We start from the raw sequence: 15,137 nt of genomic DNA, 5'->3' as shown, positions 1-15,137 counted from the left end.
CTGCTGGCCCTCCAGGGCAGCTTCCACTCCTTGGTAGCAGAACTAATTCTTTGTTTTAACCCAAAGATGCCCTGCTTGCTTGGGATTTTTCCTGGCCTTTTCCCGACTCTGGCAGCTCCAGGTTGGTCTGTATAGTGTGTTTGGAGCAGGTGAATTCTGCAGGGATGTTCTGTCATGGCAGGTGACCTGGTGCTGCCAGCTGTTCCCTCTTGTGCCCGGTCAGTGCTTCACCCCTGCCCTGGGATGCCACATTTTGGGAGCATTTTCTTGCTCGTGCATGTTGCAGTCCAGGATCATTTTGCAGCTGCTGCGTTGACACTGAGCTGTTGGACTGGAAACACCGTTGTGCTGCCTGGTGGGAGCAGGGGACACAGTGACGTGGACATGGATGGAAACACCGTGGCTGTGCCTGGGGGAGCAGGGTGACACGGATCTCCCAAAGGGAGGCAACCACAGAGCCCTCCCTGCCCTCCCTGGGGAGGGGGCAGTAAGGAAGAGAGAAGCTCGTATGCTGTTTTGGATTCTTGATAACAGCAGCAGTCTTATGTCAGCTGGATTTGAAAACTTGTAGTGATCTTGAATTGAGTGAATCGTACTTTAGACTGACCATCCAGCAAGTGATGTTTTGCAATGTAAACCACCTTCCAGCTTTTCTCCTGTTCCAGTTCACAAGAAGCCCTCACACCTCATTCTGTCAGAAGGAACGTGCTGCACCTTGGGCTGTGATGCTCTGTGTGTCATCCCAGCCGTCCCTGTGCCATTTCTCTCAGGTGTTCTGAACAGAGCCCCCAGCCCTGGACAGGTGCAAAGCCCACAGCCAGGCTGGAGCAGCGCACACATCCCTGCTCTGCTGGGGCTCAGGGCTGCTCCATGCCAGTAGCTCAAACCCGTGCAGAAACAGCTAATCTGAATATGCTCCATGTCCACTCTTCCCTCTCCTTGAGCGAGAGTTGAAGAACAGCAGTGCAAATTCCCAGATTCATATTTATTTTATTTTTATTTTACTTGAGAGACTGGAAAACACATTGGCTTTCTGGTAGGTGTTGAGGTCACATATTTCCCTTTCACCTCTAGAGCTTTTAGTTTTTAGTTTGCTTTTAGTTGTATTTTCTGTTAGAACAGCCACGGAATATGAGTTTTAAAGGTGTTTCATATCCTACATGGAAACTAGTGATGTGCTTGTTACTCCTGTAGCTTGAGGTATTTCCTGTCTGTACAAGCCAGCAGCAGTGTGTCCTGACAGGTGTGGCTGGGGCCAGAAGAGCCGTGTCAGCTCCCTTGGCAGTCCCTGGGAGCAGTGGGAGCAGAGAGGAGCTGGTCTGACTTCATGGTGACAATGTCATGGATGAAGCACAGCCATCACTTGTGATTTCCTAGTTGTCAGTCCTGGTGTTAAGGCCTAAATTAACAATTTGCTACCTGGTGGAAGGTGGGGATACTCCAGGATAAAGCAAAGGGGTGACACGGTCTCTTTCTGTCAGCCTTCTATTTCTGTGATGGTCAGCTCCCATTTGTTCCTCCACATGCTCAGACCTGTCTGTGCGTCTGTTCAAGTTTCCTTCCCTGTTCCTTCACCCCTTGCTCCTGGGGAAGGCGCGTGCCCGAGTTCAGCTCCTCCCCAGCTCCGGGGGCCTCTGTGCAGGACGCAGCGACCGGTGAGTAACTCTGGGGTGAGCAGGGACAGGCACTGACCACTGCTGAGGCCCCTGGGGCACAGCTGCTCTGTCCTGGGCCAGCCTCAGCCCAGCAGCTCAAAAGAGACTCAGCACAAACCCCTTGGTTATATAAAAAGCAATTTTAAACATAAAGAAAATACACTGAGAAAATGTGATCCTGTTTAGGTGCTTCCTTGCAGGTTGGATTTGATTGGAAAAATAAAACTGTCTCAATTTTATGTGCAAAATTTGAATTAAAATACAGGAAAGTGACTTATAAATGCTTTAGTTGGTGTTTGTTGGCTCAATATCCCAGGCTTCTTGGGACCTCTTTGAAATGAATATTCTAGTTGAAATTAGCAGCACTGCTTTTAAGATCCTTTCTCTTTGGGACTGATGTGGAGTTTTGTATGTTCTAGCATACACCAATTTTTCCAAGGCAGCTATTGACATTAAGAAACACCTCTTTTTAGTGGGATAGTGCCACAGTTGCCTCACAACCGTTGCCTGCCTCTCTCTTGGCTTTGGATTTTGCTCTCTGGTCACTGTGACCATCCCAAGGCAGACTCAGCATAGCCAATGGTCCCAGGGAGGAGTTTGGTCCTCAGTGAGACACAGTGTGTGAGTAAAGTGTGAGAACACTGGGTATTGGTGATAAAGGTGACTCTGAGATCTGATATCCATTCTGTGGGAAGTCACAGTAACAGCTGCATAGACGTGTATTTCAGTTAAATCACTTTAACAGGGTGCTCTCAGCAGTGACTGGTTCCTGCTGTGTGTAGATGTGATTCCCCGCGAGCATCCTGGGGTACCACTCCCTGTGAGGTTGCACTGGGTGCTCTGTGGTTTTGCCAATTGCAGGTTAAAGTACTCGAGAGGTGAATGCAGGTCCCTGCAGGACACAGCTGGTGTTTGCTCTTGGCTGCTCGCAGAGCCCAGGCAGTGTCCCCTCCTTGCTCCATCTTGGGATCCCTCCTGTCAGTCCCCCAGCTCCCTCCTTGTTCCCTGACACTGAGAACCACAGCTCACCTGTGTGCCATCCCTTCCCCCTCCGTGCCCACCACTGCGGTTTTCTCCTTCTCTACTTGTCTCAAGTGGAGTATTCTTTCCTCTGTTTGTGCATCCCAAGTGTCAGCAGTGCCAGGATCACTTCGTTGGGAATGCAGAAGTGTGGTTGCTCAGCCAGGCTGGGGTTTGTACAGAGACTGTGTTGCATGAAGAGCTTGTGTTACTCACATGGTTTCATACCGAGTTTAAAATAAATTATTAATTTCCATTAATGACATTGATGAGGAATGTGTAACTACAGTCAGAATGTTCTGGTGATGGAAGAGAGTGATCTGGATTCAAGGGAGATAAACTCACCACGACTACACTGTGCTGGTGCCACACACACCCTGCTCAGCTTGCACCTGCTGGCTGGTGCCCACTGCTCTGTGCTCTGAGGGCCAAAGAGAAACAATTCCCTGCTGTTCTGGTGCCCAGGTGCCACGGTGGGGTCTGCTCTGCACCCCCTGCCCCACAGCCACGGTCCCGACCCCGCCAGGCACAGCTCTCCCTGCTCCCATCCTTGCAGGGCTTGTTTCCAGACTTCCCTTCGTTTACTTTTCTTCCTTTGTAACTTGTTTTTTCCAGTGGAGCCGTTTCCACCCTCAGTGCTGCCAGCAGCCTCTCCCCACCTGTGACAGTGAGGCTGTTGGCAGGTTGTTTCCTTAGTGAATGTCCTTGTCACCGAGAGGAGCGGGGACCAGGAGAGCCGTAGCAAGTCTTGTATGAAACGTGGCCATTTTACCTTCTAGCCAAGGATTTGCCTTGGTAGCTCATGGAAGTTCACTCTGTCTTACCCATACTCAAAGCAATTCATTCTTTGGTTTTATATTAAAAAAAAAACTTAGATATTTGTGTCCACTGCAGATTTATTTTAAATGGAATATGTGAGTACCATGTATGATGGTATTTTTAAATAATCTATTGCCTATTTTGGGGGGAGGGAGATGACAAATATTTAGTCTTAGATTTGCACTGCTGGATTTTTTAAAGTGTAACCTTGACTGGTTATCCTGGTGTTTTATTCTGTAAGATTAGTCTTATTAATTAAAGTTTGATAATTAAATAGTTCTGTGTTTGAGTGTTTCAATATTCTGTATGTACTGAGCTGCTTCCTCCTGTATGAACAGCTGAGAGCAAAGGGTTTGTAGTGAGTTTCTTTGCAGGAAGATGGACACAGACCAAAATTCAGGGGACCCCACACCTGGTGACACATCAAAGCTGTGGGTGCCCATCTCCTCTGTGGGGTTTTGGGTTCTGCTGCCCTGTGCCACTGCACACGCATGGGCAGGATCGGAATCTCTACCTCCCTGCCCAAAGCCGGGCTTTAATCTGCGTTTACCCCGAGCCTGGCCCGTCCCGGCTGGGCTGGCCCAGTCCCGCTCCCGTCGAACAGCCCCCGAAGCGGGAGCCGGAGCAGCCCCAGGCCGGGCTTTCAGCAGCCTCAGCTTTGTCCTGCTGAGCAGGCGCTGCCCGGCTTCGCCTCCGCCTTTGGACCCCTCCTCTCCCCCCACCCGAAGCCCATCCCTGGGACAGCTCAGGAGCCCCCGGTTTGCGCTGTCGTTCTCCCGGCGTGTGCCGCGGGCAGGTTCCTGTTGTGCTCGGTGTGCAGGCGTGTCCTGTCGGGTTCAGCATTCAGTTCAGCCCCCGTTCCCCGCTGTCCCTCGGGCACAGCTCCCGGCACACCGGGCTGAGGCGGCGGGGGCGGCAGGAGCCGGGTCCTCCACCGCTCCCGCCGGGAGGGCTTCGCCCCGCGTTACCGGCCAGAGGGAGTTCCTCGGCTCGGTGCCCGCGGGGCCGGCTCCTCCTGCGGTGCGAGCGGCCGGGAACCGGAGCGCCCCCGGGGCGGGGAGGCCGATGGGCCCGCGGGGTCGGGGTGTGTGTACGGGGCGGGGGGGCGGGAGCCGCGTCCGGGACCCGCCCCGGCCCCGCTGACTCACGGCGGCCGCGCGGCCCGGCCCGGCCTGGCCTGGCCGGGACATGGGCGGCCCCGCCGCGCCGCGCCCGCGGGGGCTCCGGGGGCTCCGGGGGCTCCTGCCGCCGCTGCTGCCGTTCCTGCCGCTGCTGCTGCTGCTGCCGCCGCCCCCGGCACAGGTACGGCCGCCGCCGGGAGCGGGGCTGCGCGAGGGTGCGACAGCGCCGGGGAGGGGACAGCGCGGGGGGACAGCGCCGGGGAAAGGTCGGGGGTGACGGTGCGGTGCCCGCGTGGTTCCCGGTGTGCTCACTGTGCCCCGCGTGTGCTGCGGGAGGGCCCCGCACACGGCGCTTGGTGCCCCGGGCGTGGCAGCCGCGGGTGCCCCGCTCGGGGCAGGTGCGGCGGGAGCGCCCGCGGGCGCCGCCGCTGAGCGGAGCCCCCCGGGCCGGGCAGGTGCGCGGGGCACCGCAGGGTGTGCGTGGTTGGTGAGGGGCCCGCGGGGCCAGGATGCTGCCGGGGGTCCCGTGGCCGTCCGTGAGTGGAGTTGGCCGCAGTGCGAGGGAGCGCCGGGCTGTTCTCGGGCGAGGGGTCCTGCGGCACCCAGAGCGGAGCTTGCTCTCCGTCCTCACTCCCGGGCCTGCCTGTGGCCGGGAGCGGAGTCCCCTTCCCGGGGTGCCCTCGGCCCCCTCCTGCCTGGTCCTGCCCGCGGAGCTGTTGCAGGGAGGTGCTCCCTGTCAGGAAGGCAGGGAGGTGCCTTCGGAGCCGGATCCAGCTCCTGCAGCTGGTGGCGGTTCAAGTGGATAGGCAGCGTGCCAGGGTGGCTTTGGGTTACACGGAGAGAGCTGCTTCAGTGAAGGAAGCAGGGGATGCTGGCGCCGAGTTTCTGTCTGTGCTTGGCCGTCCGTCTCTGTCCATCCTTGGGAGAGCGACTGTGCCCCGACTCGGCCCCAGCGGCATCACTGCAGAGCCCAGAGTGCTGTGATGGGAGCCTCGGGACAGCACGGCTCCTGGGAGCTGCCCATGGGAACAGCCACACTTCGGGGCTGGGGCCGGCCAGAACGACTGCTGGGGCAGCTGGGGCTGGGACCAGTGGGAGGGTGGCAGCTCCCAGGCATCCAGTGCTCCCAGTTCTGCCCGTGGAGGTTTACGGGGAGCAGGCCAGGCAGCCTGGCCTTTGCCCGAGTGCCCTGGCACCAAAACACTTGCAGAGGGGATGGAAAAAACCCCAGAGCATCAGGGAGGAAGGAAGTGGAGAGCCCTGACAGCTGGGGGGCTCGGCAGTCTCAGTTTCCCCCGGGCAGGTGGCCTCACTGCAGGAGCCCCGTGTCTGCCAGCCTGGCATGTCCCCAGCCGGCAGCAATCCCGCCTGCGTGGCCACAGGGGCTGGAGGAGCCATGGTGGGGAGCAGTCCCCTTCCCTGCCTGGCCCGCCGTGTCCTCTGGGCAATGCCAGAGCAGGGAAACTCACTCTGACCCCGCCTGAAAATTAAGCAAAAAGAAGTGCAAATAAAAAAGAACTGGGCTGGAGGTTGGTGTGAGGTGCATTGTGAGGGAGGTCGTGTGTGCTCCTGTGCTTTGTTGCAGCTGAAGGAATCTCCTGGCCCTGCCGTGCCACAGCCAGACCTGTACTGTCAGGTTCTGCTCTGTAAATGGTCTCAGACTCACATAAAGCACTGGCTGGGCCCTGCTCCTGGTCAGGCCCCCGGGACAGGCTCTGCCAGCTCGGGCTCCCAGAGCAGCGAGGGGGCTACTGAGGGGCTGGGCTCCAGGGGTGTCCTTGGGCCTCTCATGCTGATCTGCAGCCAGCCAGGGGCTCAGGTGCTGCTGCCAAATCCCTGGCATCAGGGACTGCCAGAGCCCTGTGGGTCCTGTGCTGTTTGCCCATCCCTGTTTGCTGACAGGGTGAGGCTGGCGTATGTGGCACTGGCTGAGCTGGCACTCGCTATGCGGACACCAGACGTGGAAGCAGTAACTCCTCTTTCCCAGGTGAATTTGCAATTACTTCCTCAATGTCAGGTAGCTGAAACCTGCAGCTCTGAAGGCCTGGGCAAGCAATCATCACTTCTCTGGCATGAAAAGTCACCAGACTCGTTTGTTTCTGGAAGGAGCCGATGGTTGGGCTGCTCTTGTCACCTTTGGAAAGACATCCAGGGTTGTGACTGGGAACACCCACACTGCAGTTCATCCCACCTGTGGGATGGAAAACTCTTTCCAGGGAGAAGGAAGGCTGCTGCAGCCCCAGGATGGCTCTGGTGGGATGTGAGCGGTGCTGCGGGAGCCAGGGGCTGTAGGTGCGGGTGGTGCTGCTCACTGAGGGTGCAGCTGCCCCAGGAGCTGAGCTGCACACAGGACCCGGGCTGGGGGATTGTTCCCAAGCCTGACTCAGCTCTTGAGGACGGTGTGTCTATCCTAGAGCCTCAAAGGTGGTGCTGTGACTGTCCCAGAAACGCTGCTCTTCATCTCCACGCTGGATGGGAACCTCCACGCTGTCAGCAAGAGCACGGGGGATGTCAAGTGGACCCTGAAGGATGGTGAGTAGTGACTGGGAGGCGTTTGCTTACAGCCTGGAGCATTTCTGGGGTTTAGGAATGCTCCCCTGGCCTGGCTCTTGCTGGATGGGCTCTGGGCTGCCAGTGCTGCCAGCCCCAGCCCCGGCCCCAGGCACAGCTGAGTGTGGATGAACATCTGCCATTGGTGTCTCTTTTGGCTCTGAAAGACAAACAGGCTGCGTGGCTGGGCTGGGTGGCAGTGCCACGCTGGGTAAACAGTGGTGTTGTGCTGTCCCACTCACAGGAGCACTGCTGATGTGGCCTCTCGCTCTCTGTTTCAGATCCCATTCTGCAGGTGCCGGTGTATGTGGCAGAGTGAGTGTCATCCCCACAGGCAGCTGGGCAGTGCGGGAGGCTCCTGATAACTGATGGAGGAGAGGGAGAGCCACAGAGGAATGAAATGCCCAGCCCATGCCATGGCATCACCTTACCCTGACCCTGGTGCTGGCACTTGGCACATGGTGATGAGGAGGAGCTGGCCTCTGCTGCACAGCCGAGGAGCTCTCAGCTTGACCACACACACCAGCACGGGGAGAAAGAGGGAAATCCCCCTGAAAGCTCGGGGGCAGGCAGGACAGCAAGAGCTCCTCGAGACAGGCAGGGCAGTCACCAGCCTGGTGGGTGGGCTCCGAGTGGCTGTGGGGAGTCCGAGGACTGACCAGAGTGGGAATTATCTCCTGCCAAAATCCAGTGCTGCAGGTGTCCAGGAGAGGTCATGTCCTGCAGTGACACCCCAGAGGAAACTGCTAAAGGGGATTCTGCAATGCAGCCACTCTGTGTCCTTGGAGGTGCCCAGCAACAGGGGGTAGCTGATGTTTTATCCTTCTCTCCTCCTTCCCAGGCCAGCATTCCTTCCAGACCCCAATGATGGCAGCCTGTATATCCTGGGAGGAAAGAACAAAGAAGGCTTGATGGTCAGTAGGGCTGTGGGGCTGTGGGCATCCTGTGACCCCCTGGGCTGCCCTGGGCTGGAGAGGTGACTCTGGCCTGCACCTGCTGTGCCACCTGTGTTGCAGAAGCTGCCGTTCACCATCCCGGAGCTGGTGCAGTCCTCGCCGTGCCGCAGCTCGGACGGAGTGCTCTACACCGGTACGGGGCACGGAGCTGCCCGGGGCTCCCGGGAGCCGTGGGGGCCACGGGCAGGAGCTCAGCAGGAGCTCCTGGGCCAGGCGGGGCACAGGGACTTACAAAGAAAGCATTTTCCTTCTTTCAGGGAAGAAGCAGGACTCGTGGTTCATTGTGGACCCCAAGTCAGGGGAGAAGCAGACCACTCTCTCAACAGAGGCCTGGGATGGTCTGTGCCCATCCAGCCCCTTGCTGTACATTGGACGGACCCGTAAGCCAGTCCCGTGCCCCCACCGACCACCTGGTGCCAGGAATGGGGCGCTGGAGGTGATCTCGGGCCCTGCTCCTGTCCCCAGAGTATGTCATCACCATGTATGACACCAAGTCACGGGAGCTGCGCTGGAATGCCACCTTCTCCGAGTACTCGGCCCCGCTCTGCGAGGAGTCCTACCACTACAGTGAGTGGAAGTGCAGCAGCCACGGGAGCTGTGGCAGTCGTGGCACCCAGCTCCCCCAGGACTCTGGCTGTGCAGGGGCCTGGGGTGACAGTGCCAGGGCCAGCGGGTCTCAGCTGTGCCCATTGCTGGGGAGAACAGGCAGCAGCACATGGCACTGAGGGTGACCAGAGGAGACACAGCCCAGCTGCTGCGTCCCTCATCCCTCTTGCTCTCTCCAGAAATGGCACACTTGGCCTCAAGCGGGGACGGGCTGGTGGTGACCCTGGACAAGGAGAGTGGGGAGGTCCTGTGGGCGCAGAACTACGGCTCACCTGTGGTCGGCATCTACCTGTGGCACCAGGACAGCCTGCGCCGCCTCCCCCACCTCAACCTGGCCATGGAGACCCTGCGCTACCTGACCTTCCAGTCACAGGACATCCACGTCCTCAAGTGGAGCTACCAGTCCGTCAAGGACTTTGCCGCCACCAAGACCCAGCTGCTGTATGTGGTTCCTGAGTGGTGGGGAGGCACCCGTGTCCCCGTGCCGGGCCACCCCGCTCCGTGGCGGACGGAGGGTGACGCCCGTCCCGCCCTGCAGGCCGGCGCTCTACGTGGGCAAGCACGCGGCCAGTTTCTACGCCGTGACATCGCTGGTGCACGGCGGCGTGGCGCTGGTGGTGAGTGTCCCCCGCCCCGCGGGCTGAGCGCCGCGGGCGCGCAGTGCCCCACAGCTGCCACATCCCCAGCCCCAGGGCATCACACTGGCCAGGATCGACGGCCCCACCACGGACGACGTGACCATGAGGGAGTCCGGGGAGTGCGAGATCATGCCCAGCACCAACGTCAAGTACCCGCAGGGCAGCATCACCTCACTTCACAACCAGTGGCTGCTCATAGGTGTGGATCCGTGGTAGGCGCACACTTCCCGTGTCCTGGCTCCCAGACGGTGCCTGGCAGGGAGCAACCCGAGCTGCTGCTGTGCTTTAGGAGCAATTGCCCAACCCAGTGGGATGAATGGGATTAAGGCTGACTCACATTGGGCTTTCAGCCGATCCTTGTCCCCTCCCCAGGAGTGACTGCCAGATACCCCGTGCGGGGGTGGGCAGGGACCCTTTGAAGCAGGGCTCAGTTACCCATGTTGGGGTCCCATGAGAAGAAATCCCCCTACTCCAGGAGGGTCAGGGCTGCTGGCAAGGGATGGATGCTGAAACTAAGACATGAACTGAGGGTTGTCTCTGTTCCCCTCCTGCCACAGGGCACCATGAGCTGCCTCCCGTGGTCCACACCACGATGCTGCGAGCCTTCCCAGAGAACCTGAGGAAGACCACAGAAACCATCATCCCCAGGGCTCCTCCCACCAGGACCGTGTTCGACGATGTGAGTGCTGAAGGGTGCTGGGTCACTGAAGGGTCTGTGCTGCTTGGGGTGAGCAGTGGGTCCCCAGCATGGGAGAGAAGTCCCACACCCAAGTGCCCTGCAGTCTGTGCGTCTTATGTCACCCAGCCCTGGGTGTGTGTTGCAGTTCCTGGCCCCGAGCAGCCCGGAGGAGCCAGCTGTCCGCAGCGAGGGGCAGCTCCAGCCAGACCCCATGCCCGGGGAGCAGGTGGAGGTGTATCCTGAGTCTGGCACCTGGGACCTGCTGATGGCTGGCGTCGGCACAGCTCTGCTGGGCGGGGGAATCCTGGTCCTGCTGCTCGTAGTGAGTGGTGGTGGTGGAGGGAGAGGGACAGCAGAGCTGATGCCCCAGCGTGGCTCCAGGCATGGAGCTGACTATTCCCATGGTTTGTGTTCCAGAAGCTGCAGCGGCAGCATGTGGCACAGCAGCAGCAGCTGGAGGAGCAGATACAGCTCCTGCAGCAGCAGCAGGAGATGCTGCGCCCCGGCCGAGCCTCCAGGGAGGGCATCCCTGAGGAGCCCAGGGAGCTGGAGCTGAGCCAGGGAAGTGCATCCGAGCTCTCGCAGAGCTCCAGCCCCTCAGCCTGCCTGAAGGACCCAGCTAATGGCACGGTCAGCCCAGAGCCAGCCGCCCCAGTGGCTGCTGAAGGTGGGTGCAGGGGGAGTGGGCAGGCTGTGGGGGCCCCTGTCCAGAGATGCCAGCACTCACAGCAGGTGCAGGGATGCCCACAGATGAGAGGGCTGCAGCCCACCTGGGATGGGAGGAGGTGTCTGATCTGCTGCTGGATAAACATGGGCTGCATAAGAGGAGGGCCCAAGAAATGGCCAGGTGAATAGAGAAACAGGTGTCCTCTATAGAGAGCTAATGCTCGGAGGCTGGAAGATGGCTGTCCTCTCTTGCAGAGGCAGAATCAGACCTGGTTGTGGTTGGGAAAGTTTCTTTTAACCCCAAAGATGTGCTGGGCCATGGAGCTGGAGGAACCTTTGTCTTCAGGTGGGTGACACTGGGTGCCTGCCCCCACTCTGGGAGCCACAGGGACAGTGACAAGGTAGCTCTTGCCCAGGGTGGTGGCCACTGGTTCAGGGACTTCTGAGAACAACTCACCACTTTCACCTGCTTCTGGTGCTCATCCCACCCATCCTGGAGCTGGGCTTGTGGCCCTCATTAACCAGGCACTGGGTACACAGGGCAGGTCCCCCTTGCACCCTTCCCTGCCTGCCTGCCCCTGCTCTGGCCCCTTGCACGGTTCCTAGGCTCTGGCTGAGGCCCTTTTCCACCACTGAACACAGTAAAAAGCAATGGATATGATTTTCTTACAAAACTGAAAGCCTTCAGTTCCCAGCTTACCCTGGGGAAGGTCTCTTCCTGTCGGTGGTGTGACCAGGCTTTGGGGTCACAGCACAGTGATGTGTGCTGAGGGCCCTGCGGGTGAGGGTGCTGGGGTGTGCCCACACACTGGGGGCTCTGCACAGGGGGCACTTTGAGGGCCGCAGCGTGGCCGTGAAGCGTCTCCTGCCGGAGTGTGTGCACCTGCTGGAGCGGGAGGTGCAGCTGCTGCGCGAGTCGGACGAGCACCCGCACGTTGTGCGCTACTTCTGCACGGAGAGGGACCGGCAGTTCCACTACATCGCCATCGAGCTGTGCTCCGCCACGCTGCAGGAGGTGAGCCCGGGCAGGGCACTGCTGCGGGAGCTGGCAACAAGCCTCGGGCACAAACAGCCTCTGCAGGGCTCTTTTCCAACACCCGCCATACGCTGGGTGTGTCTCTCCAGCCAGCTTGCCTTTGCCCAGTAAACCCGGCTTAGCTCCTCTCCTTCTGTGTGGTTCCAGTACGTGGAGAGCCCCGGCTTTGACCGCCGCGGGCTGGACGCGGTGTCCGTGCTGCGTCAGACCATGTCCGGGCTGGCACACCTGCACTCCCTCAGCATCGGTAAGGGCTGGCAGTGCCCCTCCAGCCTCTCCCCAGCTGTGCTGCAGGGTTTGGGCAGCGGCTGCTGGGCTTTGGGCAGTAGCTGTGGGGGTCAGCAGCACGCGGGGCTGTGGCAGAGCCCTGTTTGCTCCAGCCCTGCCGGGTGACACTGCCCGCTCTCCCTCGCAGTGCACCGTGACCTGAAGCCCTGTAACATCCTCATCTCTGCCCCCAATCGCCACGGGCAGATCCGCGCCGTCATCTCCGACTTTGGCCTGTGCAAGAAACTTCAGGGGGGACGACAGAGCTTCAGCCTCCGCTCCGGGATCCCCGGCACTGAGGGCTGGATCGCGCCCGAGGTGCTGCAGGAGGCCCCCAAGGAGAACCCAGTCAGTGAGCTGTGGCCATCCTCGCCCCGGGTGCTCCTTGGGCCCATGCTGGTGTCTGTTTGCCTGCTGGTGGGACAGCAGCAGCCACTATGCGTGCCCCCATGTTTTGCAGACCAGTGCTGTGGACATCTTCTCAGCCGGGTGTGTCTTCTACTACGTGGTGTCGGGGGGACAGCACCCCTTTGGGGACAGCCTGCGGCGCCAGGCCAACATCCTGGCGGGCTGCTACCAGCTGAGCTGCCTGCAGGAGGAGGCTCACGGTGAGGCCCTTCCCCCTTGGCACAGCACTGCAGGGAGGCTCCGGGCTGAGGGGCAGCTGTGGGTGCTGGCACAGGGGTGAGCTCTCTGCTGTTCTCTTTCACCCCCAGACAAACTCGTTGCGAGGGAGCTGATTGTGGCAATGATCAGCTCCGAGCCCCAGCGACGGCCCTCAGCCCCTGTGGTCCTTGTGCATCCCTTTTTCTGGAGTCAGGAGAAGCAGCTGCAATTCTTCCAGGTGAGCCTGTGCCGTCCCACCGGCAGTGAACACAGGTGTGCACTGAAAAATGTGCTGGGAACTGCTGCATTTAGGTCAGCATGCTCCTTGTGAGCTTCTCTTGGGAGGGGTGAGGGTCCCTGGTCTCTGTCCCACCTCGTGCAGAGCAGGGGCAGTGCCATACCCACCCCATCCCCGCTCTTGGGCACACAGGACGTCAGTGACCGTGTGGAGAAGGAGCCAGCGGAGGGGCCCATCGTCTCAGCCCTGGAATCGGGGGCACGGGCGGTGGTGAGGACCAACTGGAGGATGCACATCTCCCTGCCACTGCAGATGGGTGAGTGTGGAGGAGCCAGGCCCATCACTGGGTCCAGTGAAGCACGTAGGGACTGGGGCTGGAAGGGCTGGTGCTTTTACAGGCCAGCAGGCACCTGCTTGTGCCCAGGAGCTGAAAAGCAGGGCAGGTGAAGGTGGCAGCTCTTCCTTGGGAGGCCACAGTGGAGCAGGGCTGGGGCTTGCACTACGGGGGCTGTGGCAGCCCCTCGCCCCCGTGTCCCACCTCACTCGTGTCTGTCCTGCTGTCCCCAGACCTGAGGAAGTTCCGCACCTACAAGGGGGGCTCAGTGCGTGACCTGCTGCGGGCCATGAGGAACAAGGTACGGCCCCCGCTGCCCCGTGGCCCTGCCACCCGCACCGTGCCCGTCCTCCTCACCTCACGCTCTCTCCCGCAGAAGCACCACTACCACGAGCTGCCGGCGGACGTGCGGGCGGCCCTGGGCGCTGTCCCCGAGGGCTTTGTGCAGTACTTCACCTCGCGCTTCCCGCGGCTGCTGCTGCACACGCACGGCGCCATGCGGGCCTGTGCCCACGAGCGCACCTTCCAACCCTACTACTGCCAGGCCCTGCGGGGCGGCGGCGCCTGAGCGGGCACGGGCCGTGCCCGGGGCACCACGGCCGCTGTCCCCTGCCCAGGCCCTCCCCGAGTCCTTCTGCCAGGGCCGGGCGGGGCTCAGCAGGCACCGGGGACACCGTGCTGCTCCCTGAGGGACCCTCTGGCAAACACTCACAGTCAGGCTCAAGTGTGAAGGCATTTGGGTCGGAAAACAAAGATATCTCGGGTGGATACAGTGCTTGGACAAGAAAGAGGAAAAGGTGTTTTCCTAGGGACAGCCACAGCGAGGCCCTGGCACAGCGATGCCCTCAAGCTGGCATCAGTCCCAGGGGACATTCACCAGGGACAGGGAGCTTTGTCCCGTGTGTCCTCTCCTGTGCCAGGGGACGCAGCTCGTTGAGCTGTGAGCAGGGCCAGGCCCCTGGTGTTGGCACTGGAGCTGAGCCCTCAGCTGTGCTCGGCCACCCTGGGCTGGGCGCTGGCCCTGGCAGCCGGGCTGTGAGGGCACAGCCCCCACAGCGAAGATGTGAATCTCAGCTGGGCTCTAACAAGGGTTCCTCCCTGAGGGTCCCCAGCAGCCTGTCCCTCTGCCAGGCCTGAGCCCCTGAGCAGATGGCACAGCAGCCCAGGAAGGGCTGGCTCTGGGCACAAAGGAGGGAATTCCTTGCCCCTGGGATCCTTCCCTCAACACAGGCGTAATGCCTGCAGCTCCCCCAGCCTCTCCTGCTGCCCAGGGCTGGTGTCCTGTGGGTGCTGTGGTCCATGGCATCCCCATGGCCATGTGTTCCCTGCGAGCCAGCCTCCAACACCAGCTGAGCCCATGGGCACAGAGAGCCCCAGAGCAAAGCTCCTCTGTGGAGCAGCAATAATTTTGTACAGTCTGATCCCTGTGTGTGCTGGGGTGTGGGATTTTGTTACACAGGTAACAGGGTTTGTACCAGGTTTCTTTACAGAATATATTTATACAAAAAGCTATAAAAATTAAAAAAAAAAAATAAAAAGCTTGTCCTGCTTAAAAACAAACTGGCCTGAGAGCAGCTCTAGCTGCTGGCAGGGAGCAGTGGTGGGAGTACACACAGGTCACTGGGCTCCTGCAAGACAAGCCCTGAGAGGACTTGTGCTGATTCTTTAGCCATAATTAGTCACAGAGCCAAGGAAGAGGCAAGCCCAGCCCAGGGCTGTGAGTAAGGGAAGGCGATGCCTCATTCAGAAGGGAAGCCAGAGAGGTGCTGCCCCCTCTCTCAGCAAGGCAAAGGGAAGTGAAACAGCGTGCATGCTGTGTAGAACAATTTTTATTCAAGTTATGCAATATACAAAATTTGAGGTTTCATGGAGTTTCAGTATTAAAAGGCCGATTGCTCAGTCTCACCCCGGGCTTGTTCAATACCTTACCTGAGCTTCTACCAGAG

General features: G+C 59.9%; 1 protein-coding gene across 4 annotated transcripts; it reads left to right on the top strand.

Annotated features, from left to right (window-relative positions):
- The first annotated feature begins 4,633 nt into the window (after window positions 1-4,633).
- ERN2 (endoplasmic reticulum to nucleus signaling 2) lies at window positions 4,634-15,096 on the top strand. 4 transcript variants are annotated; one of them, XM_063414548.1, is made up of 23 exons: window positions 4,714-4,796; window positions 6,518-6,602; window positions 7,030-7,147; window positions 7,447-7,480; window positions 8,007-8,079; window positions 8,182-8,254; window positions 8,379-8,501; window positions 8,587-8,688; window positions 8,907-9,168; window positions 9,266-9,344; window positions 9,414-9,564; window positions 9,923-10,044; window positions 10,190-10,366; window positions 10,462-10,711; window positions 10,966-11,056; window positions 11,536-11,725; window positions 11,894-11,993; window positions 12,162-12,361; window positions 12,474-12,621; window positions 12,730-12,857; window positions 13,050-13,173; window positions 13,425-13,492; window positions 13,568-15,096. In XM_063414548.1, the coding sequence occupies exons 2-23, from the start codon at window positions 6,561-6,563 to the stop codon at window positions 13,757-13,759; spliced, it is 2,847 nt and encodes a 948-aa protein (XP_063270618.1). In that variant the 5' UTR covers window positions 4,714-4,796; window positions 6,518-6,560; the 3' UTR covers window positions 13,760-15,096. The 4 variants fall into 4 exon arrangements, with proteins under 4 accessions (XP_063270616.1, XP_063270618.1, XP_063270615.1 ...); XM_063414546.1 differs by lacking the exon at window positions 6,518-6,602 and having other exon boundaries at window positions 4,634-4,796; XM_063414545.1 differs by lacking the exon at window positions 4,714-4,796 and having other exon boundaries at window positions 4,849-6,602; window positions 9,420-9,564.
- Window positions 15,097-15,137: the final 41 nt, after the last annotated feature.

Source organism: Prinia subflava, chromosome 17 (genome assembly GCF_021018805.1).
Source record: "Prinia subflava isolate CZ2003 ecotype Zambia chromosome 17, Cam_Psub_1.2, whole genome shotgun sequence".
NCBI classification, from domain to species: domain Eukaryota; kingdom Metazoa; phylum Chordata; class Aves; order Passeriformes; family Cisticolidae; genus Prinia; species Prinia subflava.
This window is presented reverse-complemented; position numbering and strand designations above follow the sequence as displayed.